The sequence below is a fragment of the Drosophila ananassae genome, chromosome 2R, assembly GCF_017639315.1.
Source record: "Drosophila ananassae strain 14024-0371.13 chromosome 2R, ASM1763931v2, whole genome shotgun sequence".
NCBI classification, from domain to species: Eukaryota; Metazoa; Arthropoda; class Insecta; order Diptera; family Drosophilidae; genus Drosophila; species Drosophila ananassae.
In genome coordinates, this window is record NC_057928.1 from 15,624,049 (window position 1) to 15,651,505 (window position 27,457).

The 27,457-nt window shown below is 38.9% G+C and overlaps 1 protein-coding gene and 4 long non-coding RNA genes across 6 annotated transcripts in view; 1 reads left to right on the plus strand and 4 right to left on the minus strand.

Annotated features, from left to right (window-relative positions):
* LOC116655834 overlaps window positions 1-23,219 on the minus strand; it is a 43,012-nt gene extending 19,793 nt beyond the window's left edge. Inside the window, exons 1-2 of one of the 2 annotated variants that reach the window (XM_044714918.1) lie at window positions 23,114-23,219; window positions 22,653-23,053 (exon numbers count right to left, since the gene is read on the minus strand). In XM_044714918.1, the coding sequence (XP_044570853.1) occupies window positions 22,694-23,053; window positions 23,114-23,215 (462 nt within the window). In that variant the 5' untranslated portion in view covers window positions 23,216-23,219 and the 3' untranslated portion in view covers window positions 22,653-22,693. Of the gene's footprint in view, window positions 1-22,652; window positions 23,054-23,113 lie in introns of those variants that run through there. The other variant, XR_004310909.2, reaches the window with a different exon arrangement.
* On the plus strand, window positions 3,544-5,319 carry LOC26514699. The gene is made up of 2 exons (XR_001408873.3): window positions 3,544-4,594; window positions 4,696-5,319. It is a non-coding gene; the product is annotated as an uncharacterized LOC26514699 (long non-coding RNA).
* Window positions 23,220-23,499: 280 nt separating the features above from the next.
* LOC116655848 lies at window positions 23,500-24,595 on the minus strand. The gene is made up of 3 exons (XR_004310928.2): window positions 24,562-24,595; window positions 23,964-24,501; window positions 23,500-23,903 (listed from the first exon to the last, which is right to left on the minus strand). It is a non-coding gene; the product is annotated as an uncharacterized LOC116655848 (long non-coding RNA).
* A 585-nt stretch (window positions 24,596-25,180) lies between these two features.
* LOC26514436 lies at window positions 25,181-25,839 on the minus strand. The gene is made up of 2 exons (XR_001408872.3): window positions 25,372-25,839; window positions 25,181-25,311 (listed from the first exon to the last, which is right to left on the minus strand). It is a non-coding gene; the product is annotated as an uncharacterized LOC26514436 (long non-coding RNA).
* A 702-nt stretch (window positions 25,840-26,541) lies between these two features.
* LOC26514372 lies at window positions 26,542-26,943 on the minus strand. The gene is made up of 2 exons (XR_001408871.3): window positions 26,731-26,943; window positions 26,542-26,670 (listed from the first exon to the last, which is right to left on the minus strand). It is a non-coding gene; the product is annotated as an uncharacterized LOC26514372 (long non-coding RNA).
* Between the last annotated feature and the right edge of the window lie 514 nt (window positions 26,944-27,457).

Consider the following 27,457-nt stretch of genomic DNA (forward strand, 5'->3'; position numbering starts at 1 on the left):
CCATACATATACTCCCTAGAAGCGGATTTCCAGCTGTGATTGAGGTAAAGTCGAAATTTTAATAGCCCTCCCAGATGCCATATAATCTCGAGATGGTATATCTTAAGCGGGCCAAAAGTTTTCGCCAACAAGACAACCAACATATTTTTGACTTACCAGCTTAACGCCATAGCATCTTAGCCATTGAAACTGCCACTCTTGGTTTGCAAGTCAAAACGGTGCTACACATTAATCAGCTAATAATGCCAGGCAATTAGCAATTGCGACAGCCATTTACTGAAAGACTTCCAGATTAAGGAGCCACTCCAAAGAAAACGCCATGATGCCATGGATGCCATCCATTTTCATGTGCCAGTCGAGGGATTTTTAGGAGGTACCATATAGTGCACCGGAGCCGAAAAACTTTTGGCCCAGAAGACAAACGACTTGCCAGTGGGGAGCGCGGCAGTTTGAAGAATAGGGGCCCCGGCATCTTCTGGGGGATCTGCCATTTGGATCTGCCGCTACCGTTCCCCATTTCGACTGGGCCCCCGGTTCACGTGAGCTCTGCAACATTTTTGCAAAGTAATTGCTCATTTTGACAGGTCGAGCAACGCCCTTGTTTGCAATGGCAGCTTTTTCTGCTGCCGGCTTGTTGCTTCCTGCCAGCAATGGTTGTTGCAGTTGCAGCACCAGCAGCAGCAGCAACATCACCAGCAGCAGCCCGTAGTTCTTCTTCACATGCGAAAAAGCAATAAAATCTTATAGTTTGTTTTTTGTTCTCACTGCCTTTCTGCACATGTGGCATACCGACAACGACAAATACAACGACGTCTACGAGGAGGCGACAACAATGACGACACTGACTACTGACTCTGCCACTGACAGGCTGTCAAAAAGGGGGCGGTAAACTAGAGGTGTGGGTGGAACAAAGGGCATAAGGAGGAGAAAATGTCCTCCCTGTGTCATGGACCAGACTCCTCTTTTTCGTCACAATAGAAGTCTAAGAAAGGGTATGACTATGGCTTAGACATTGCTAGAATTTTAGACTTAATTTACATCAAAAGTTGGTAGGCTGACTAAATCTAAAGTTGTATAATTAACTGATTATCAATCTTATCTATAGAAAATTCCACTTCAAAACACAAAGTCCTTTCAAAGAGCATCTAAATATCGCCTTCAAAGAAATATCAATCTTACATGCAATATCCCTTGACTATTGTTGCCACATTTGCGCTTGTTCCCTTTTTTTATTGCAACTATTAAATGCATTTCACAATAGTTTGTCGATGGATCTGTTATTGTTAGCAATAAAATTAATATGCGTGCTGGGGACAACAATGAAACGATTTTGATGACAACCCAACAAGTACGACAATGGACGCGTAGCAACATCTGTTTAGCATAACCCTGGCAGCAACATTGAATGAGATTTCGTTTCCTGGCAACTGCAGTTAGAGATCCCTTTAGATCCAATTGCAAAACATATAAAAATCCACTCTTTCAACTGCAACACTGAACGAGGAGCGAACGAAAGAGTTCTTCACAATTTAAACGGATGACACAACACAAAAGTGTCAATCAAGCGAGGAGCCAAAAGCCCCAGAGGGCCATTCAAGAGACACTGATGCGAGGTGATGTGCAGTGAAAGAAATTAGGGGCCTTAGAGAGAACCAAAATTAAAAAAATAAAACATCAAACCATTTTGTCTCAATTGTGAAAGAGAAATCATAGATCAATAATCCTCTCATATCAGTAGTCACTCTATGACCTTTTTTCTTTCTGTGTAAAGCTCAGAATGGTGAAAATGCAGAGTATGGCCTGGGAACGTGGATAGAGCAATCTGTCACAATCAATTAATTGCTCATAGAACTATCAACACACACACAGCACACAAAATCCAAAGGTAGAAACTCAAACGCTAGCGATGCGTATCTGTATCTGTCAGATACGAGGGACACTCTCAAAGTATGCCTTTTATCAGCACGCACGATCACTTCAAAGAGGAGAAAAGTGGGGGGTGTACTGGGGGGGCAAACTCAGGTTCACTGAAACGGAAGTGATTGCCTTCACACCCAATGGAGTTCATAGAGTGTTGCGGTTGCCGGGGTCTCTCCTCTCCAGACACGGCGGCAACATCAACGGATTCCCGATCTAGATTCCTAGTACGCGAGTGTGTGGTGGATCGATAATTTGATCTTGTCAAGGTATTTCACTATAGATCTGTGTATTTATGTCTCTGACACAACTTGTCATGTTCACATTTGTGTTAAGGTTAAATGGAATTTGTTTTGGTCTTGTGAACTCTCAGATACTCGAATCTTTCTAATCAATAGTGACATATTTGGGGTATGATTTTTGATGTGGCTTGTCTAGGTATGAGGGGTAATGTCTGGAAATGTTCACTGAAGTATTAAATATCTAAGAGTTTAAAAACTATGACTGGGGAGTCCAATGTGTAATAGAATTTTAATATTATAGTCCTTAGACTTATGCGACATCTGCTATTTTTTAAGCCTCCTAAAATTCTATACCCCCCGAAACCTTTAATCAAACACATGCCACTTTCTTGGGCCACAGCAACCATTAAAGATGCATTACTTCCTGTGTTACCAAAGACATGGCCCAAAAGAAATGCAACTGCAAACAATTTGGCTCATAAATAACACGTTGACACGTTTGTAATTTTGAAAAGTAATCAAGCAGGGCTAATTAACAGCAACAGCAACAGCACCCATGGCCGAGGTGTTCGTAGAGCAGTCTTTGTAGAAATGAGGGCGTGGCCCGGCCCCCTCCGGAGTCCGGAGATGAGACATCGTAGAAAGTCGGACGACGAGTCGCTAATGAGAAAAATATGACACAATTGTAATTATCTGAAGGGAGCAGCGGGTCTCAGCAGTTAATGCCAGATATGCCAGACCCAGTCCGAGCAAGATGAATGAGCATGAATTATAAAAACATAAAAAAAAAGCAACGAGCAGAAATATAGGTATTCTATATATATATAAAGTATAACCAGCAGGGACAAGGAGAGCTCTTCACGTGGCCGGCGAATAGTTGGTAGTTGTAACTGCAGCTGACATTTCTGTTAATTTTGATGTATAGCCCAGGGACCTGGGAGGGAGAGTGTATGTTGTTAGTGTGTTGTTAACGCAAACGGATTTCCACTCAGGGGGAAAACTCCAAAGAGCAGAGAACGCTTGAAAAAACAATAACAACTCGAACGAGAATGAAATGTGGGCGTTATAAATTCAGTTTGTTAGTAGTTCTCTTGCCGGAGTACACCTGCCGGGGTTTTCTTAATTGCGGTAACAGGTAACCACCCGGAGGAGGGATGGCGAATGGAGTTCAACTCCAAGTAGGCGCCATAAAGTTTCATTAACCGTGACGCTTACACCCTCGGAAAACTCAACTACCAAAAGGCCGTAACTGATTAACAAAATGCGCATAAATATGGAAAATGTATAACCTGGTTATCAGCATCCCATGGCGGAAAATCCACCCCTAGCCGATCAGATGGCAAAAAAAGTGAATTTCAGTTTTCATGGGAAAATAATACAGAAAATAGGGATCTTGTTCTGTGCCGTGGGTGGCAAAAAATATCTCACTATTACTATACTTGTCATAGAAATATGTTGTGTCATTCCTGCCACTCGAGCGTGTGTGTGTCCTACAGATCATTTAACTTGTGAGCAGGCACAAAAATTCCCAAAAGGGAGCAAGTATTTTGGGTAATATTTCCCTTTCTATGAGAAAATCATTAGTCAAAAGGAGGGAGATGGTGTTTCAAATAATTTCAAAAACATCTAGAAGCATTTACAAAACTTTGACGTTGATTTACAAATTGATTTAGAATAACACATGACCCAAACAAATGCAAGTTTAAACAAACTTTTTTTCAGCGATTTGACCCAATTCGGAGTGTTGATGAAACATTCTCGTAAATCGAAAGCATAATGCGCAAAAATTTATGTTTAACAATTTATGCAGCCGAGATTCCCCCAATTTGCCGGCAACACCATGAATCTCCGCCAGTGGGTGTGTTTACATCTGCAGGAGGAATATATCGAACCAAATTACAACTTTACAACTTTCCGAGGCACTGGAATGGAGGAACAGACTCTTCTGTCTTCTGTCTGTTTATCATAAAAATTCGGAAAAGGAGAAGCGAACAGAACTGGCTGGAAAAAAAATCGAAATCAGTGAGAAACATGGCAAATGTTTACACAAATTACGAATCTGAATCCCCCGCCACCGTATTTGCCCCTCAGTTGTGTATATTTGAACGGCTACCGTATTGGAAAATAAACCAATTGCCTTGTGCATTCGTTAGATACGAGATACGATATATGTAGATACATTCGTATCTGTGTGTGAATTTATTTTCGGAGGTGTGTGTGTGTGCCGAGGACGTGCAAACATTTCCCAGCAAACTGCCAAAAGGAGTATGTCACACGATAATATTTTCCCAAATGTCTAGTATTTGGTAAATATATAGGAAATGTGATTCTAATGGAGAGGAGAAAGTTTATTTCTAATTAAAAATTAATATAAGGATATCTAAGGACCCTTTTCTTTTATATCTCTATTTTATTCTAGACAGTTTCACCTTTAAGTAAGTATTATTACTACCCATAAGATGATAATCTTAATGTTTACAGTCATTTCTTATTATTATTTCCTATTATTTTTTTATCATCACGTTCACATCTCTAGCTCCTATCTATGGGAGTCGAAGCCGGACTGAAAGCAAAGCGGATTGAAGGTGTTAAATGGGCATGAAACAGCTGCAATGCGGAGGACGACGACAACGAAAAGGGACAACTGGAAGGACAACAACTCGCAGGACAATCACCAAATAAATACAAACAACATGGGCATTGAGAGTTTTTCCGAAACCCCCCTCCGCTTTTTCCTCCCGAAAAAGCTCAAAGGACGAGCACCGAAAATTCCCAATTGTTAATGCATGTTGGTATAGGGTCCCTGGCATTGGGGAGATCGATCGGCAATGTCGACGACTCCGGTCATATGTAAATACCAATTTACGCTACGGAAATGTCAGCACAACAATTACAACAGTCATGGGGCAGACCCATTGGACCTTTAACCCTTTGAGAGGCCGTTTTAACAGGAATGCGAGGTGTGCAGCCTGCTCCCTGTTCACTGTTTGCTTTTAATTTTGTTTCTAGGCATATTAATTTCCACATCGATTGGGAAAATACATGTATATTTTATAACTGACCCAGGATGCAGCCGCACCTTGAAAGGTGGCACACACCCCCTCTAGTAAGCCTCCCTGCCCTCTAGTGACCTAAATACAACTAATTGGCCGTGACGTAATTAGTCATCTATTTAAATGTCCATCGAAAATGATTTTCTCTGGGGTTGATTTCCCTGGGTTTTTGCTTTGTTTTGGTTTTGATATTTTTCGGTTTTTCACATGGGAAAAATATTATTATTTTTCAGTAAATGGGTAAATCATTGGAAATCAACCGTATATTGATTGAGAGTTATAAAATATACAGTCTAGGGTAGGATATTAGGAAACTTTCTGCGGAGGTTGAAATACTATTTATATTAATTCGATTAAGAGGACTTAAAACACCTTAAAATTAAGTAAAAAGGAACCACGGAACTAACCAATAAAAAGGTTTAACAAAACTTCCGTACTAGCAACTAACTTTTTCAGGCATTCAAACTCTGTATTAACACATTGTACAATTTTAATTTAAATTGTATTACTCTGACCGCATGGGTCTATTGTTTTGTTCTGGCATTTCAATTTGATTTGGTTTTCACAGTGGTTTTCGGGGAGAGTTTTCCAACCCAAGGCTGGGAAAATATAGCTGAAAACCAAAAACTGCAGCTCAGTCGTAATCAAATAACAATTTGTTATGTCAAACAGATTACAACATTTAAATCATTTATATTTGGAATTAATTTTATTCCTGCTCTGGACACCAGCAGGAGTCCGCATCCATCCATCCATCCATCCGGCTTCGTCGGCAATCTCAATCTCAAAGTGCCGCCAGCTCCCAGGGACTGACTACTGGCTGACTGGGAAAAGTCAGAGCAGAGCCGGGGCCGAAAGGAGCAATTGTTATGGCAACAAGGGGCAACAAATCTCTTAAACCAAACGCAACACCCACAGCAGAAAAACACCAAAAACAAAAACGCAAAAAAAGATAGCAAAGAGCTGGGAAAACCCCATTACCAAAATGAATTTATGCACATCTCAAAAACAGCAAGCAAACACGCTAGAGCGTTCAGAGAAAAAGATACTCGTACTGCGAGATGCAAGCTGGATGGAAAACAAGATACGGCTGCTGCTGCTGCCTGTTGACGAGAAATGGAAAACTTTTGCATCCTCTGTGTGGTTTCTTCTTTTTCCACTTTATTCCCTCTGTCGACTGTGTACGTGTGTGTTTTCCTTGTTTTCAGCATTGTCGAGTTGCAAGTTAAATTGCAGGAGCAAAAACTAACCAGGGTAAATATTTATTTTTTAACACGTTAATCTCACAAATCCCCTGAAGTGGACCAGACCACAACACAACACACTCGAAATAACACCCAGGGCCAGCCACACGCAGTTGGTTGTGTAAACAAGGAGACATCAGAGACACCAGACACCACTGGCATTACAGCCACGGGCAGTTCGAGGGCTCAAGCGGTCTAAATTTGTAAATCATGCATCATTTTTTCCGATTTTTTTTCCATTTTTTCCCCTCAACTGGACGCAGGAGGGTAAACAAACAGTAGCCATCAGGGGCATCGTCGGCATATAATCAGCCGCAGGCCGCTTCAGACCTGTCAGCACTTGACTTCCATTCCATTCCCCCCAGAATCCCAGATCCCAGAATCCAAAATCCACAACTAAGAATCCAGATTCCCTACGAGTACCACGGACGGTGGCCTGCACTTTTCATCTGAAATCCTAGGAAGGCCCAGCCACTTGCTGACAAAAATGTCGCGACTAAAGGCGCTGACAAAAAATATGATTTTATTCTATATATAGAAGAGAATGTTACGGTTGACTAGACCAAGTTTTAAATGCTCTTTTTTAAGTAAGTAAAAAAAATAGGTTACCAAGTCACTTTTTCTTGGTAAACTATTCCTTTGAAACTTGGTAAAAATGTATATGGTAACCGAGTATAAAGTCCTATTTTTTGTAGAGCACCTAAAAGAATATAACAGTTAATTCAATTTTTATGAAAAATAAAAGAGTTTCGGATGCTTTTTTGTTTGCCAGTCACCGCGCAGCGCTGCAAAGGCCTCTTCGGCGACTTTCCGCACTTTCCACAACGGTCTGAGGACAGCGGACTCCGGATATCTGTCCGGGAGCTGTCATGCGACGCTTGTTTGGATGTTTGTGTGTGTGGGGTCCGGTTCAAGTGGCTGCTGCTCTCTGGGCAGTGAAAAGGAAACGGCGGAAGTGTCCCGATGGGTGGACTCTCTTGTACTGATGGGTGGAGTGGGTGGATGGACCTCGTTTATGCCTCGAACCACAGCACTTTCAATTGTGTTTCGGGCCGAGATTCGCGCCCGTTAATTATGATAACCCGAAAGGGGTCGGAGGTGGCCAAACAATGGCTGCGAACACGATGTAGAGCTTTGCTAATTAGCAGGCCACTAAAAGGCCGCTCTAATTTGCAGCCAGCTCTCCAACAGAGCTGCTATCCGAGGCTTGACTCCAACTCGGACTCCGACACGGAATCAGCTTCATTAGCTGGCATTAGCACTAAGTAAATTTCCGTTGCCGTTTCTGGGGCCCTTACTACACGAAATATGATTAAGATGAAACACATGCCAAAAACACAACAGGAACTGCTCGAAACCCAAAACGAAAAACCATCAAAACGCTGCAGGTGATTTCATTTCCAAACAAAAAAAAGGTAAAGACCCCAAAACAATGGGCACAACATTATAATTAAGAGCCCTGGTACTGCTTTTAAATCAAAAGAAGGCTAAAAAAGTGAATTCGGCAAAAAATACACGAGATGTGAGCAGGCAGGATCATCGGGGCAGGCAGCGACAGATTGGCAGGCAGATGTTTTCTGAAGCTTAAGCCCAAGGGCCCCCTGGAGATTCGACAAGATTCGACACAAAAAGATGCAACAGGAATTAAGCCAAAATTTCGACAAGCTGCAAACAGAAATATGGAATGAGCTACTAAAGGTTTTTTGGGGCATATGGATTAAGGGAACTAGAGGAAAGTGGCTTTGAATCGGCATAAGCAATTTAAAATTTAAAGAAAAAAAATATATCGAGTTAAAAATTACCATCTAATATCTCTCAATTGATACTTTATTCTTAACTAATTGTGTAAACACACAATCTCCTAAGAACTTCGAAGAATCTCCCAAGAAATCTTGAAAACTTAAGCATACATCACTAGTTAGACCATAATTTACCAAAGAACCGAACAGAAAGATCTAAACCCCCATTAGTGGAGTGGAAATCTCTTTATTTACAAGAACATCTTTCAAGCAAAGCGATCCCTGGACATCAGAAGTGTTGGTAAAATATGCCTCAAAGCCACAACAAACTGCATAACCAATGGACCGAGGCGGCGGCGTATGCGATTATTTTGATGAGTCCGCTGGAGAATTGGACTCTTGCCGTAAATATTGGAGCAAAAATATGGCACAAGAGCAGCGCCCAGCGGGACGACAGAGACCTGTTCGAGGGGTAGCCACGCGGGGAGCGAGAATCCGAGGAACCAGAACCGAGGGGTCTGGCCAACAAAGAGATATTCCAGCAACGCCAGCAACTCGCATGCCTCCTCAGAGGCCCCCCAAGCCCACCGACCATCCCGTTGCGTGTGATGTGCATGAAATGCAACTAAATCATGCCGCGAAATATTTCAGGGACTGCTGCTCTCACAAAGGAGCACTGAAACTGAAAGTGCACTCGGAAAAATGGAGCTATACCAAGTTAAATCCCATTCTATCTAGACTAAAAAATATATATTTTTATGTTATATTTAATAACAAATTTCCATGTTATATTTAGTCAAATTTCTTACCTCGAAATCTCACTCGAAAGACCTGACTTTTGTGAGTGTAGGGAATGAAGTTGGAGGCAAATACTTTTACGCCAGCTCCCCGCCAGGCGGCAGATGGCCAGCCCAGCGGATCTTGTTGTTGTTGATAACTTAAATGCCACATTTAGATACAGAAATTTCAGTAAAGTCGGCGCATAAATCAAGCGGCAAGAGGCAGGCAACCAAGATCACCAGAGGCAGGAAGCAGGGGGCGTTGCAATAAAGATGGGGAAATGAAAACTCCAGACTCCGAAATGCAATCCGATCGCCAGAAAGGCGGAGGCGGGGACGGAACCGGAGTCGAACTCACAGATCTGGAAGACGGAAGTGTGCAGGGACATAAAGTGGAAAGAAAGGGCTGCCATTCAGTTTAATTATTGTCATTTTTTTGAAAAAGTCTTTGGGGCATGGAGGGGCGTAAATCGGAGACGAGCCGCTTAGTCACAGCTCTTTATCATCATTCCTCGCCCTCGTCCAAAGTCATTTGACACTTTTCTGACATTTTTATCATTTAAGTCACATTCAGTTTTTCAGTTTGTTTATTTTTGATCACTAACCCCACCCAGCCCGTGCTAAAAACTGAAAGAGTCTTGGTTATGACAGCTTTTCATGGCCATATAAAGATATTTTATTGTTGCCCGATTCGGTTCTACTCGTATGTTTAATGAAAGTGTTGAGTTTTAGTTTTCGTTGCGCTTTTTATTCTTTTAATTGTTTGTTTATAGTCAACGCACTCGGGGCGTGCCTCTAACTCTACCTCCCGTGATAAATTGCTTGGGATTTGGGGAAATGAAAAACCCATTCAAAATACGCCATAAAACTGCCTCTCTCTTTACGCCGGAACATTTCAAATTGATTTAAGTTGTTGCCGGTTGTTGAAACACGAAAAATCTATAAAACATCCCCTCCCTATCCCAACTTACCTTAACAACTCTATTAAAAAACGAAACACACGGAGAGTTGGGTGAATGGGGATAATACCTAAATACTTGCCCAAGTTGGCGTTTCAAAACATTTCGATTTTACACCAAGTACTAAAAAAAGCTGAGCTGATCATGGCATTGGCAAATCATCGACGGGGTATTTAAATGAAGGCACAGAATAAACAAATGTAATCCAATAAAGTTTAAGTAGGCACTGAAAAGCCAGAGGGGAATGCTTGAATGTTTCTCAAATTTGAAATGAGTGCGAGAAAATGTAAAATCTTGTTACATTGTCTCAAAGTTAAGCCCCTAATGTTAACAAATTTTCTCTCTTTAGGATAGTATAGTACCTACAAAGATAGCCAAACTATTTTCTGGCCTAGCCAGCTGAAACTTTACCATAACAACCAGCAAATTATGTCCACTTATAAATCAAATACTCTAACAACATGGCCCCTGCAATTATAGAGAGTTTATAAAAAATTACATAATATTTACAAGATGTTATCGGATCTAACTATGGTCCTAGAAAAACGAAAAAGAGATACCTGAAAAATATGAGGGGCAAGTTAATTTGTCTATTAGGCGCAGTTGTTGGCCGCCAAATGCACTCTCCTCCTGACTTTTTCCCTCTGTTTTGTTGGTAAATGGATCTAATCAGTCAGCCAAAAGGGTAAGCCTATAATTTGGTAATTACGGCTACCAGCCAAAAGGAAACTCGAGGAGATTACCCAACCCCCCGAAAAGAACAGCAACAACAGCATACAAATGAAGGTAATAAGTCAAAAACGGTTGCATTTTGGGTGCATAATTTTTGGGAAGAACTCAAAAAAGTATACATTTTCGGTTTTTAACTTCTTTCTCCCGTTCCCATGGCCTGCGGGTATAATTAGCAGGGCCAAATGCTACTTCCCGCTGTTCGATGGCCTGCATTGATCATCAAAAACCAAAAAAAAATAACAAATAAATACAGTAGCCCCTGTTACAGAAGTTCCTGTTTTCCACGATGATGATCCAATCCTGCTATAGAGACATCAACAGATGTGGGATTTTGACAATTTGATTTGTGGTCTCGCCATGATGACCTTAGCACAAAATATGTTCCCGTATCAAAAACGTGCTCACAAATCGAAAATTACTTTTTAACAATTACGTTGGCAAAACCAGAAAAAAAGGTACACAAAATGTTGCAACATTGTTTAGAGGAATGTATCTAAAAGCCGCAGAACCCAAAAACCACAACCGTCAGCGGCAGTTAAAGCCACATAGAAATCGTCACTGTCCCAGAGCCAAACGAAATTGGTAATTCCAGAGCGAAACAGGAATGTTGTATTAAAACAACAGGTACACGAAACCCAAATACCAAAAAATAAATAAAAAGAAATTCGTAAAAGTTCAAAAGGCTTAAAAGGTTAAAGGCCGGGTCCCTGACCAACATTTGTTGATGGCTTGTGGGTGGCAAAGTGACCTTTTTGGCCAAAGATATGCTTTTTGGGATGTTCTCACGCACATTCGAGCTTTATCTAAAAAAAAGTTGACCCAACTCCCACTAGGAAGTGTTTTTTTAACAACATGACAGAGAGAAAATGTCCATATTTGTAGAAAAATGGAAGAAAAAATATTAACATTTCTTAAAAAACACAATTTATTCTATTTAACCTTAAATCATAAATTTCTTCAATCCTTCGGTCCCCTGAAAGTATCTTAAATTTTTGTTTTACAAATTCTGTTTGTCAAAAGAAGAAGAATAAAAAAATTCAGACTAAGAAATGAAACTTTTCTAAAATATTTTTTACAAATTTCCTTAGACAATTTAGATTTTTTTTTCTTAAAAGGAATTACTCACATTGTTCCTTTTGCCACCCACATATGCTATTGCCGTCTATGTCAAAATTAATGTTAAACTTTTATGGTGTTTTGTCGCATTTGGGTGGCTATTTATATTTTGCTGCCTTGCCATCGCTTTTGCAGCTTATTTCTTTGGCATTTTTCGGCTGTTCGGCGTGTGACACAAATGTGACATAAAATTTTCGCTTCGAGCTGATGGGGTGGACCACCATCCCATCGAGTCCCAGCCCATCCCAAACCATTCGATCGGATCCCAGAGTCCCCACAATATGGCGCTTGTCTTTGGCAAAGTTGTTTGCTTCGGTTGCATGGCGTGTTGTGTAATTGCTGCAATCTGTTCTTTGGTGGCTGAAGGGAGGAAAATGTTTAAGGAAAATCGGAAAAATCGAGAGGTGTGGCTGTCCGGGGGGAGACATGTTGTCGGAACAGCTTTTAAATTGTTATTGATTGGCGAACCGAACCGAAACGAAACAAACAGAACAAAGCCAAGAGTGTGACATGTTTTTGCCCTAAGTGCCTAGCCTGGTGGGGTCGGGCCACCGCCTGGGCCTAGGCCTGGGAAAGCGAAAACAAGCAAACGTAAAAACAAACAATTTAATATTGAAAATCAGGTTATGGAAATATATCTGTATATATGTTTTTTTCGTATCTAAAAAGTTTCAGCAAGAGCTCGTAACTGTGTAAACACCATCAATCAATGTTATTTGGCTATGGACTGTGTCTCTAGTTTTATCTTACTATGACAACCGTTGGAAAATTAGTGAAGATATACGTTCAGACCCAGAGCCAAATATTTTGGGAAATAAATTATAGCATTACCACAAAAACAAAGTCTTTAAAAAGCTACGCCTTTAGTCAACAATATTGCGAAATAGTTAAATCGGATGGACAAATCATGTTGTATATCTTAAATGCTAAAATCATAGGCGACACGAGACAAGAAAATCCAAGTCCTCTATAATTAAAAAATATGGTAGCTTGTGGTTTTAAACAATTTTCTTATCAGGCAGCTGCATTGCATATTACACATGTCATACGGCAAAGAAAAATGAACTGAAAGACCCAAAGTTACACACGAGATGGCCACCGAAATGCACTTTTCTCTTATCTAATTGCATTAAAAGTCAATAAATTAATAAATAGCAAGCAATAAATTTAGTAAAAACAAGCCATTAATAACACTTTGGTTGACACGGCCAACTTCCCAGCGGCATCGGCCCGGTCAGGTCATCCCGGGACCCAGCCACAATGAATCCATTGGGTCTTGGTTGCAACGCCGCGCCGCGCCGGATCAGAGGTCGGAGGCTATAGAGGTCGCTGTCCGCAGACATGTGCGCTGAAAAGTTGAAAAATCGAGCGAACCATGTTTTTGTCAACCGCCAACTAGCGGAAATTCCTAAGAAAAATGCACCAAGTAATTTAATTTTTATTTCACAAAAAGGCAAGCCGGGCACAATTCGTTGCACTTCGTTGCATTTTGTCGTTTATCAAACAATTCATTTATCAAACAAACATCCCTCCCACTCTGAGGACATAGCGATGAGGTGTGGGTGCCTTGTGCGGCGTAATTAAATTTTTCAAAACTATTTAAATCAACGCCGCCAAACAATTGGAATTTTTATTGTAAATTAAATTTGATGGGCTCAGGCCAAGTATGCGGGTCTTGATTGAATCCGGAACCCAGTTTAAAAATCCTGCCAACGCGTGCCACTTTCCACTGCCACTTCCACACTCCACGCAACTATTTTTAAATAAAAGTATCTGTTGTGCATTTTACAGTTCAAAACGGTTGTTTGGGTAATTTGTTTAATTGGAAAAATCGTAAAATGAAAAAATGGGGGAATTGTACTGTTGCACAAATTGATTTTTACGACATTGAGCAATTGACAATAACGGTGCCAAACTAACCGATAATTTACGATACAAAGCTAAGCCTCTGCCAAAGGGTAATAATAAAAAATCGATAAATCCATGGACTATTCCGAAAATTACTTAAATGCTCATAAACAAAAATTCAACTATAGAAGTCAGGAATTTAATTGGCAATAAAGTGGGTGAGGAAACTTCTGGATTTCTTCGACCACAACAAACCATCGAAACCGAATATAATACTTCAACACTTCCATGTATCTAGATACATTTGTAGAATGTTGTATATCTATCCCTACCACCGCAAGGCCAATTAAATCAACAGCAAAAGTCTCACACTTTGGCCAGGAAAGAGCATTAGCCTGCGGCACGTACTGCACAATAGGCCACAACAACATTTCGACCATGGCCAGTTAGTTAGTGAGAGTTCCCAGAAACCCAGTGCGTAGGCAATCAGCCTCCTGCTTTTCCCCATTTTCCAGCAGCTTTTCCGAAGTGGTGGGTTAGGAGGTGCAGAGGTGGGAGGAGACTTGAGAGACAACCACAAAAATGCATGCTAGAATACATGTGTGTGTGAAAATGGCAGAACCGAAAAAATAGGACAATTGTAGGATTGGTGGCGACTGAAAGATACCTAGTACATCGGAGTCACCAATCCCGGTTGTTGAGGTCACCTTTAAACATTAATCTGCATTAACTAAACTGACAAAGCCAAGAATATTAATTGAGCAACCCTTTTTTATAGTCCTGTATACCAATTAATAAAAAATATTAACTTCATGATAGATGATAGATCACATGCTTGGATAAACTCATCTCCACATCAAGATTAAAAATATTTTATGCCTCTGGGTACCCTTTTCTTTATCAAATTCCAACTATCCATCCAATACTAATACCCCTCAGTCAAATGGGTATGAAAAGCAGGGAGAATAAAACGGAAAAGTGGTGAAATGTATTTGGTTAGAGCCAAAGGGAAACGTGTCTCTAACTAACTTGCTGACTGACAAGGGGTCTGGGAATGGTACTGAGACTGTGGACCGAATGACCCACCGACCGATCCACCCATCCGTCCATCCATTCGACTGACTGAGTGACTAGTGTGGTGCTTTCCGAGAGATAGAACAAATAGCATTTGGGCACGCAATATGGAATTTATGTTGGATAATGCCAGGAGACTCGTGCCTGTGCCGACTGTCCGCCTATCCGCCCGTCCGACTGCCGATGCAGAGATAAAGTTTCAAATTAGTTTTGTGGCTGGTAATTAAATTTAATTTTTTTATTAGGCCAGACCACACATACATACATGGAACAATGGGAGGTTAAATAACACGAAATGGGGACAATTTTAAAGTGAAATGGTAAGCGTGGATTGATATTTCATTTGCATCAGCCCGCAAAATAATTCGTTATTTGCCGGCATTGAGCCATCCGGATAAAGGTTGATTCGCATTGCAAAAATTTGCATATTTACGAACCAACCCAGAATGCTTTCGGTGGAACCATCTTGATTACCATTTGATTCGTGATCTTCCAACTCAACTGTCAGCTGGTTTGACTTGATGACTCTGGTCCCAAGTTGCTCTGCCGAAGGCTGATTGATTGATGATGCCCCACTCGTGGTAGGTGGTAGGTGTGTTTCCGCTGGCAAACTCGAAACCCGGAGAGCTGCAAACACTCCTCTTAAAGTTACAAGGAGTGGGCGGCTTTAAGGAGCTCCAGATACACTCCCCATACCAGTACTCCCCCACCCAGAGTAAGTGGGGCGCACTGACAACCTGTTAACCCAAAAAAAAAATCCAGAGCAAAAAAAACTCTGAAACAAGAAGACCCAAAAAAAGTAAAAACTTCCCTTGCATTATTGTAACAGAAAATACTGACAAAAAACAAAAAAGCTTGCCAGCCAAGGTAAACACGTGAAACAAACCAAGCGGCTAAAACAATATTGGCTAAAACAAAAAAAAAAAAGAGAAAAAAATAGAAATAAAGTCAGCTTGAGCTGATGGCTGGAAAGGGGGGAAAGTGGGGAGAGCAGGAAAGGAACCCAATAAAGTACCAAACAAATTGGAGCACATACATATCTCCCGGCACAGACATAATCCAACGGCATGTCGGGGTTATGATAAAGTGTCAGAGAATTCCAGAGGTTCAACCTGAGAGGTAATTGAAATAAGCGTGGAAATTTGTTAGGCTCAGGGAAAAGCTCTTAGCTGGAAGTTTGTTCTGCTTCTTTTTTTGAAATATATTCGGGTCTATTAATTATGATTTCCAGCAGGCGTCCTCCTAATGGAACCCACCTGAGAGGCAGTCAGGGCCTCCTGTAATAAATTCAATTTAAATGAAGCGTAAAATTCAATCAGTTCGGTGGTTTCGGAGGTCGAGGTTGAGTTTCAGATTCATCTTTAGCTTCTGCGGCTGCGTCTGCGGCTTCTTAGGTGGTAAATTGTTTTCTAAGACTCCACTCGGAGTGGCGTTCTGTGAAATTAAAGGCAAACGCCACAATAAAGAAGTCAATTTATATACATTTTCCACTCCTCGGGTTCTGCGGTCTACGCGGTTGAAAAATGCAATTTACCAACTGGCCCTCTCGCCTCGCCCTCTGTGTTTTCTTTTTTGTTCTTTTTCTACCAACAATTTTTCCTTTTGTATAATAAAATTAAAAAAATAAAAGAAAATCTAGGTAGACAATAGGTAGCCGGGACAGCATATGTTGTGCGGCCGAAAGGAATCCCAAAGTCTCAAGTCCCGGACATTCAATCAAAATGATGTTGTTTTAATTTAAGGGACAAGCGTTGGGATTTGCGTTGAGAATTTTTAATAAATGCTTTTTTACAACCATAAAGAATCGCTCTTGTGTGGCTGCTGTAGTGGAGTGTTTTTAGCTTGGTCCTTGCCCTAATTTTATTGATGGTGTTTCATGTGCACTGAGTTGTGCACAAGATTTGTAAACTGTAATTGCACAATTTTCGGACAAGGAGCAGCTGTAGTTTGCTCGCCTTGTGGGTATCTTTAAGAATTTGGCAAACAGATTTTAATGAGCAAATATGAGAAATATAATAAAATATTTTAGCTAAAAATTTCTCAAAAAATCTGTGTACTACTATTAAATTTTTCTCATTAAAGTCCTTAATGGGAGGCTCTGTTAATTTTTGCATCCCCATCAAACATCTTTTAAACCTTCAACTAGCCTTTAATAAAATTTATCCTCCATTAAAAAGTAAACTATATCCGAAAGTACATCGCTTATACCAGTCAGAAGGACCTCATCTCGAACCCAGCATTATTCGGGGCTTACCCGAGGGTTTCCTTTTTACAAACCCTCGGGATCCCACAAAAGCTTTCCATTGATAAAGAACAACAAATGTAATGGCTGCTGAAACTTAAGCTTCAATTTGATGAACCAACAAAGGATCCTCCCAGGCAGAGTCCTTTGAATCTGGTCCTGGCCGAAAAAAGGTCCCGGCCGGAGTCCCAAGCAAATAAGAAATATGCTTTGCATGTGTTTGTGTGCGGTGTCCGCATTGATTTGAAAATTGCAAAACGTTGTGAGGATGTGTGTGTTTGCGGTTTTGTTTGCTCAAGGATTCGATGGTGGGGAGCGGGAGACAGGGGAGGCAGGGGAAGGACCTCCAACTATTTAGAAAATTGAGACACCTACGGGCAAGTCTATTAGTCGTGTATGTATGTTCTTAGGGGGCTGCTGGCTCTACTCCGAGCTGTAAAACAAAATATTTACACGCGCCGCAAACAGCACGCAAACCAGCTGAGAACCCTCCATTGGGTCCTCTAGACCAGGACATGGCAAGGACATGCGAACGAGACATTAAAGCCAACAAAACGTTACAGAATGAAGCCGAAGGATTCTTAGGCTCTCTGCAAAAAAAAACGGAAAAACAAGAAGCGGAAAACACTTTTGCCTGCGTCGCTTACACTTAACCGAAGCAGACAAACTTTCGTCCTGGCAGAAGGAGCTTCATCTCACAAATACATACAAATATTTGTACCAGTGGTGCGAATAATAGAACAAATAAAAATAAAACATATTTTCACAAAATATGACCTAGCCTTGTTTAGGAATGAAGCTTTATGGCAAGAGCAAAGCCTTTTACTTTTTTAAAATTCTATTTTGTATATATTTTTAGAAAAAAAAACAATGTTAGACTTCAGAGTAAAAGCCAAACTGTCATCTCTATCCAATATACACAATCCAAACTGGGCTGGCACGTCTGCTCCAACGCTTTTAGTCTAAATAAAGGCATTTAAAAGATTTAGAGCAAATGAACCTAACCTCAAGCGTTCCCTGTCTGCCATTAATGGCAGTGCGGTTTCGGCAGAGCGCGGGGCGTGGCACATAAAAACAAAGGACACGCATGTCCTGCCTTGTCCTGTCTGTCAGTCTCCTTTTCTAGGCCTCCTCACTCACTCCGCCTTCTTCACTTGTGTGACATTTTCATGGCGAATTTAAGACACGCAACTTGTTCCTTTTTGTTCCATTTTCTGTCATTTTTGGATTTTGGTTGGTGATTTGTCTCATGTTGCTTTAATTTCCTGATTCTACATATATATTCCAAAAGGACCCAGGATATTTGTCGGGACTTTGGGGTTTCCCCTTTACCATGATGATGATGATGACAAAATGACGCAAATAAAAGTCTGTTGTGCATTTCCTGATCACATCCTTTGGCCTGCGTGCACGTAATTGCTTAATTTTTTATGTTTTTCTGCTTTCTCCATCAGGGGCTCCGATTTTTATTTATTTTTCGCTTTTGGCTTTCGGCTTTTGACGTATTTTTATTGCCACCTCCGTTTTGTGCGCAGATTCCTGTTAATTTTGCGCTTGATTTTTATCTCCTCGCTACTGTAGTTAATTAAGTTATTAAGTGTACCATGGGAAGGATGTCGCCAGCAACCGTATTCCATATTATATAAGACTATGTATGGTAATATCGTGTCTGCTGGGATGCATATATATATTTTTATGACGACTGACTGCCAGGGGCCTAGATCAAGCCAGTTGATATTGGTCCGGGACAAGAAGAAGGTGGCGCAGCTGCAGGAGCTTTTAGCTAATTAAATCGAGGAGCTCACTCTTAACGATTGAAGCTTACGAGCATAATTAAAGGGAGTCACCTCATTGGGGTCCTATAATGGGGCCATAAATTAAGTTTCTCAGAACGTGATATAACCCATTAGGTATAGGATCTACAAAAATGTTCAAAGTGGGAGTATCAAATGTTGGTTTTTTGAATTAATCTATGATGATGATTAAACTTGCTTAAACTCTTAAATTAAAGTCATATTTCTTTCACCTGAACAAGTTAACTTTAAAATAATTTGCTTAAGCCGGTAAGTGCCTAATTTTAAATTTATGTATGTACTATTGTAACTCCGAAGAAAACCCTTTCCTCAAAAGCTATACACATTTCTGTTGTCCACGCTCCAACGCCTACTCGAAAGTTTGAGTGCGCAACCAATGCAAATTAGCATTAGCATTTCGGCGAAGACAATGTTGTGCCATTAAGTTGCTCTCAGGCCCCCATTGTTATGCATAAAGCTAAAACCTAGACGCGACGTTGTCATGCATAATTCAAAGTGTCCGTCAAGTTGTCATAAACTGCAGCAGCAACAAAGAAAACTGAAAAAAGTGAAGCTGCAAAGCTCCAAGAAAATTAGCAAGCCAGAAACAGAGCAGCCAAATTTGGCAAAAAAAGGAAATTCTGTGAAAATTTAATTCAAGCAAAGGAGCAATGAGAACGCTTCACCTAACTTTTCACTCCCAACTTATGGCTAATGTAAATATTTTGTTTTAATTTTCAGAATGATAAAAACAACTTCTCATGCGGGCCGAAACATTTGAAATGTTTGAAATAGAAATTGTGACGGTAACATGAGCCAGACAGATAGATAGACAGGCGGCTCTCTAAAGCGCAGTGATATAAAATAAAATAAAATTATGAAAACTAATTATAGGGGTGCACCGGGGCATCCGCGCTATGCACTAGGGGTGGTTCCAGAGAGGTGAGCTCTTTGGCTTACAGTAGCAGACGCGACGTGGCCTAGTCTGGTCTTCGACTGGCACGCAACCGTTCAAGATAATTAACCACTTAAGTTTAAACAAATTTTAAGTGCAGGCACTCTTTCGATCGGCGTTGGGAGTGCCTCGACGTGGGAATTATGAAAAGCACTACGGGACTCGAAATTTGATACCTAGATGGGAAAAACGGAGTTTCAAATACTCTCAGTATAGAGTCTAGCCAGTGAGCAGAAATAGTTTTATTATTTATTATTATATAGTATAGTAATGTTTTTATTCATCTTATCTTTAAATCATAAAAAACAAAACAATCTGAAAGCAACTGCAAAAATCCCTTGTCAAAAATACCGATACCCTTTGGGAATGACTCAAGTTTAGCAAATAATTTTCACAGGAAGTCCGAGACCGTATCAATAAAGAATCCACGATCCACTTCCGTTTTGCGTCACCAACACAATTTAAAAGTAATAATACCCATTATTTCAGAACGTTCTGTTCAGGAACTCTCTCGCTTTCGGCTTCTGACTACAGAGGAACTCTCCTCTGGTGCATTGCGGCGAAGTTTAAGTGAAAAACTTTTTGTTTTTCCTTTTTTGCGTTGAAAGTTTTGCAGCTTTTGGCAGAGGAAAATTGCAGCGGCTGCCATTACAACGGCCAGGGAAATCACAGACAGCGGTTTTAGTAGAGTGGGGGCGTTGCGGGGATGGATGTGGAAATGGAAATGGTAATGGGATGGGCAGGGCAGGGCCGGACAGGACAGGGAAATGGCAACGGATCCGGAACCAAGGAATGTTAACCGAAAACAAACAGCAAACAACGCGGTGACATTGATTTTTACGTGCCCCTGGACCAGGCAACAGGCAACAACCCAACAGGCCACAAATGGCAGCTCAAGCCATCATTAACACGCACAGAGCTTACGTCTAGTTCTTGGCCTACATTTCCAGAAAAATAAATGGTCTTAAAAATTTAATTTAAATGAATAAAGTAAAATTTGAATTTATTCTATTTAAATCTTTATCTTTATGGGAATAAGGAAAACAATCTAAAAAGCTAAGAGAGTCAATAAACATTCTGAATAATTTGATTATCACTTTATGTAGAGTAATTTAAGAAATACAGATAGCTTGATCAAAAATATTTTAAGATTGTATTTAGATTTATAGCTGAAAGCCATTAAGAATACTATAATGTTGAACTAATTTAAATAATTAATACCCAACAATTCTCAAAAAATTCAAAACCCTTAGCAAAACTTCAAAAATTTCTTACCATTTTTGAATAATCAAGAGATTATTTACAATGTATTTTACGTTAGTCCTACCGTGTCCTAAGTAACTAAATTTCTCTCAGTGTATCCCTTTGCTTTGAACGTAAAACTTAAGCAGCTTAGCGAATTGCATGCAAACGGAAGCCCACTGTAGCTGCTGCCCCTACACACAGAACATGTTCCCGTTCAGAAAGGACATTACACTCAGGACTGAGAACTAAGGACTCAGGACTAGGGACTCCGGACCCACATCGAAGCCAAGCCGGGCAACAAGAACTACAATGTTGTCGGACATTTAGACAATTGGACAGCCCTGGGGAGTGGCTGGCAACACGGCGGAGCCAGTGAACGGGGGCGGCCAAGAGTGCGGGCTAGTTGCAATTAAAGCCAAAGTAGTTTTGCCTTTTTAAAATAGTTTCCTTTTTTGGCAAAGACAACGTCTAGAGTGCCGGGCTCCACCGGGGAAAACTGGCAGGAGGAGACCTACAAAGGGAAGTGGCAGAAATGTAGCAATTACTTTAATTATTGGCGGCAGGAAATGGGTTGACAGACAAAGCGGAAAAGAAGACAAAAAAAAAGGGGAAGGAGATAACAAAGGAGAAGAGAACTCAAGGATGGAATTCCTTACAAAGAGGGGGGATTTATTTATTTTTTTTATAAAACCTCGATTATACTCAGTATAAATTTTAACAATAATTTTATTATTGTTGTATAATAACCTCTCACGAGTTCAAATCCCAGTGACGAACGAACTTGCAATATCCACGAAAAAAGTCAAACGACGATGTCCCATATCCTTGAAGTCCTCGATACCGTGAACTTTCCAAACCACCCACGCCCATTCAATTACATGCCAAGGCAATTCCGAAATCGCTGGGAAAAAGTGATTTTACTGTGATTTTTGTCTGGAACTGCATACTTTTTGGCGCCTTCTTGCTGATTTGTAATCGCCATGAAAGGACCCCGCCTCTACCACCCACTACTTATACTTACTCCCATTTTTCTTTGTTCTTTTGTTAATGCCGATGTCACGTAAAAAATTAGAGTGACCACCCGCTGATAGCTCGTCGATTTTTTGTAGCTGTTTGTTTTTTTATATCCCCATAGTACCACCCAAGGCGTTCGTTTTGGCACGCCCTCAATTGGAATTTCGTTTCATTATTTTTTTGTTTTGTAAATTGCTTCCACGCGCTCCATGCAAAAGTTTAAGCATGATAAATGAATTCAATTGTTGTATGCAACTGCTCCTGTCGGGCAATTAACTTTTGCTTTTCCACCAAAGTGAAATTTGATTTTTTTATTGAACTGCATTTTCAACCACCGTGGAAATCTCATAAATAAAGCAGTCAACGACTGCCGGACGGAAAAGGTAGGTAGATTCTATATGCGTATATTTTCGTAGGCATTCAGACAATTAGGGAGCCCGCATCCCTCCCAGAAGCTGCATTTTGTATTCCCCTTTTGACAGGAGAACAAAAATAAAATAAATAATAATAAAACTGAGTCATTGTCAATCGTTTTTTCTTAATCTGTAAAGGATTGCCATTTTAACACTATAAAACATAAAACCTAATGACTTTCACCAAATCGCCAACAAACTAAATCGTTTAAAAATGTATATATATTTATTTATAAGAACAAAATAAACTGTACAAATTAAGAGTGAAATATTTTTATTTTGAAATATGAGATTTTTTTTATTATCACTTGTGTTTTGCCTTTTTCTTTTAATTTGTTTCAAATTTTTTAAGTGTCTTAAAGACAATGACCTTTTTACTAAAACAATCTTCTACCTTTTTGCCCAATTCGCACCTTCCAGTGCCCTTGAGTGAGGAGCAATCGGCCTCTAAAGCTTTTAAGAACTCCTTTTCTTTTTTTTTGTATTCTTTATTCTGCCTAAAAACGCCAGGTAGAATAAGCTTATCTATAGCCCCAGCTTTTTCCCAAATCTTTCTCATATTGATCTTATCATTGCCAATCGAACCCGTAGCTTGCAAGAAACATTGACTCTTGCACGCCCCTGGAGGATCGACGGGACCTTGTTTTTCTTCCTTTTTGACGCATCGAATGAATTCATTTTTTTCATTCTAGATTAATTCTTATCCATGATTGGGAAAATTATAATAAATATATTTTTTAAAACTTACTTCATTCAACCCTGGAGGTAGATCCAAAGGGCTCTCGGTGAATAATGAGAATGCGCAATAATCGAATATTGCCAAGAAAGTCACTAATTGACAATATAACATTTCTAATTTCAACTTTGTGGAGGATCATGGCTTTTATATAAAGTGTTGTTATGGATATTTAGGTTAAGTAAATTCCCATTAAAATATTTAATGTCATTATTTCCGCACTAGTTACCTCATGGAAAAATAAGTAGCATTATGTATGAAATATCATGTAAAATTGAAAAAGGCCTTAAATAACATAATGTCAAAAGTATATATTATTATGTAATTTTTTTATAGTATATGTATCTTCAATATGCGTAAATGAAACACAATTATATTTTTGGAATGAAAAATTTTTATTTTTAATTTTTCTTTTTTTATTTATTGTACATTGTTTTTACACTTTTTAAATTGAAAATTTTTCAATTGCGTCCCTCAAACATGATTCTACCTTAGAGCCTAATTCACACTTATTTGTGTCCTTGAGGGAGGAGCATCTTGCGTTGAAGTCTTTAAACAACTTATCTTCCAGATCCTTTTCTTTTTTTGCGTCTTTTGGATCGATGGCGTCCGACCGACTAGCGATCGAGTCTCGTCTCATCTCAGCCGAATACTCTTCAAACAACCTTTCTAGGTTAATTTTATTTTCGCCAATGGATCCAGTAACTTGAAAAAAACATTGTATTCCGCATCCCACTCCGAATGCTTTGGGATTTTGTTTTGCCGCAGCCAGCAGGCATTTTGTATATTCCTTTTGTTCAGCCTAGTTTAACTCGTTTCCTCTATTAGATTTATTTAAATAAATATAATTTTTGGAACTTACTTCATTCAACCCTGGAGGTAGATCCAAAGGGTTCTCTTTGAATAATGCGAATGCGCCATAAGCGAATATCGCCAAGAAAGTCACTAATTGACAATAAAACATTTCTAATTTCAACTTTGTGGAGTACCATGGCTTTTATAGAAAGTGTTGTTATGGATATTTAGGTAAAGTAAATTCCCATTAAAATATTTAATTTCATTATTTCCGCACTAGTTACCTCATGGCAAAATAGGCATGGCATTACGTAACATAATTCTACTTAAAGCCTAATTCACACTTATTTGTGTCCTTGAGGAAGGAGCAACTTGCGTCGAAATCTTTAGACAACTTATCTTCCAGATCGTTCTCTTTTCCGATAGGGATCGATTCTCGTCTCATCTCAGCCGTATACTCTTCAAACAACCTTTCTAGGTTAATTTTATTTTTGCCAATCGATCCAGTAACTTGTAAAGACATAGTATTCCGCATCCTACTCCGAATGCGTTGGGATCTTTTTTTCCTCACCCATAAGAAATTTTTTAACTTCCTTTTGTTCAGCCTAGTTTAACCCGTTTCCTCCATTAGATTGATTTAAATAAATTTAATTTTAGGATCTTACTTCATTCAACCCTGGAGGTAGATCCAAAGGTCTCTCGGTGAATAATGCAAGCGAATATATCTTAGCGAATATTGCCAAGAAAGTCACTAATTGACATTATAACATTTCTAATTTCAATTATGTGGAGTACCATGGCTTTTAAAGAAAGTGTTCTCGTGGATATTTCGGTAAAGAAAATTTCCATTAAAAACTCATGGCAAAATAAGCATGACAATATGTATAAAAGATCATGTAAAATTAAAAAGACTTTAAATAACTTAATGTCTAGAGTATATATTATTATGTCATTCTTTTTATATTATATGTATCTTCAATATGTGTAAATAAAACACAATTATATTTTTGGAATGAACAATTTTTATTTTTAATTTTTCTTTTTTTATTTATTGTACATTGTTTTTACACTTTTTCATTTGAAAATTTTTCAATTACCTTCTGCAAACATATTTCTACCTTAGAGCCTAATTCACACTTATCTGTGTCCTTGAGGGAGGAGCAACTTGCGTCGAATTCTTTAAAGAACTTATCTTCCATATCTTTATCTTTTTTTTGGTCTTTTGGCTCGATGGAGACCGATGCTCGTCTCATCTCAGCCGTATACTGATCAAACAACCTTTTAAGGTTAATTTTATTTTTGCCAATCGATCCAGTAACTCGCAAAAAACATTGTATTCCGCATCCCACTCCTAGTTCGACTGAATTTTTTTTTTCCTCACTTGTACGGCATATGTTATATTCCTTTTGTTCAGCCTAGTTTAACATGTTTCCTCCATTAGATTGATTATAATAAATACAATTTTTGGAACTTACCTCAGTCAACCCTGGTATGATTTCTGGATTATAAGTCCGAACGGAAGCAAATATCACAAAGAAAGTTAGTAATTGAAAATATAACATTTTTCTAATTTAAGCTTTGTGGAGTACAATGGCTTTTATAGAAAGTTTTTTCATGGATATTTAGGTAAAGTAAATTTCCATTAATATATTTAATGTCATTATTTCCGCACTAGTTACCTCATGGCAACATAGGCATGGCATTACGTAACACAATTCTACTTAAAGCCTAATTCACACTTATTTGTGTCCTTGAGGGAGGAGCAACCTGCGTCGAAATCTTTAAACAACTTATCTTCCAGATTGTTCTCTTTTCCGGTATACTCTTCAAACAACCTTTCTAGGTTAATTTTATTTTTGCCAATCGATCCAGTAACTTGTAAAGACATTGTATTCCGCATCCTACTCCGAATGCGTTGGGATCTTTTTTTCCTCACCCATAAGACATTTTGTATATTCCTTTTGTTCAGCCTTGTTTAACCCGTTTCCTCCATTAGATTGATTTAAATACATATAATTTTTGGATCTTACTTCATTCAACCCTGAAGGTAGAGCCAAAGGTCTCTCGGTGAATAATGCAAATGCGCAGTAAGCGAATATTGCCAAGAAAGTCACAAAATGACAATATGTATATCATTTCTAATTTCAACTTTGTGGAATACCATGGCTTTTATAGAAAGTGTTCTCGTGGATATTTTGGTAAAGTAAATTTCCATTAAAAACTCATGGCAAAATAAGCATGGCATTATTTATAAAAGATCATGTAAAATTAAAAAGACATGTAAAATTTAAAAGTAAATACTATTATGTAATTCTTTTTATATTATATGTATCTTCAATATGTGTAAATAAAACACAATTATATTTTTGGAATGAACAATTTTTATTTTTAGCTTTTCTTTTTTAATTCATTGTACATTGTTTTTACACTTTTTCATTTGAAAATTTTTCAATTACGTCCGTCAAACATAATTCTACCTTAAAGCCTAATTCACACTTATCTGTGTCCTTGAGGGAGGAGCAACTTGCGTCGAATTCTTTAAAGAACTTATCTTCCATATCTTTCGCTTTTTTTTGGTCTTTTGGCTCGATGGGGACCGATTCTCGTCTCATCTCAGCCGTATACTCTTCAAACAACCTTTTTAGGTTAATTTTATTTTTGCCAATCGATCCAGTAACTCGCAAAAAACATTGTATACCGCATCCCACTCCTAATGCGACTGAATTTTTTTTTTCCTCACCTATAAGGCATTTTGTATATTCCTTTTGTTCAGCCTAGTTTAACTCGTTTCCTCCATTAGATTGATTCTAATAAATATAATTTTTGGAACTTACCTCATTCAACCCTGGTATGATTATATCTGGTTTATTAGTCCGAACGGAAGCAAATATCACAAAGAAAGTTAGTAAATGAAAAAATAACATTTTTCTAATTTAAGCTTTGTGGAGTGTCATGGCTTTTATAGGAAGGTTAGTTATGGATATGGATATTTAGGTAAATTTAACTACCACTAAAATAATAAATGTCATTAGAAGATGGAAGATTAGGTATAGTTTTAAACTAAAAAATATTGAAACTTAAAAAGGGTATTAATATAGCTCAGTGTCAAGTATTCTTGCCCTAAAAACATTCCTCGCGTCCCAAAGCGATTTTAGGTTGATACTGTTGCCAATCGACCCTGTAACTTGCAAGTAACATTGTATTTGGTAACCTATTAAAAGATAGATTAGACTTCGGTTTTATCTCAATCTAGTTTAAGTTCATTCTAAAATTTACGATGATTATAAAAAGAAAATTGTTGGCAGTTTTGTTTTTGAACTTCTAAGTTTTATTTTATTTTTGCAGTCATTTTATGTAGATAATATATATAATAAAAACACAATTATATTTTCTTTAGGCTGGAACAGTTTTATTTTCACTTAAGTAATTTATCATACATTTCTTTTTACTTTTTAACTACTGGAATGTGTAAATTTCAATAATTTACCTTCCCACCCTATAGGCACCCTCTAGTATTGACGAATGTTCAATAAATAAATTTTTGGCACTTACTTCATCTTA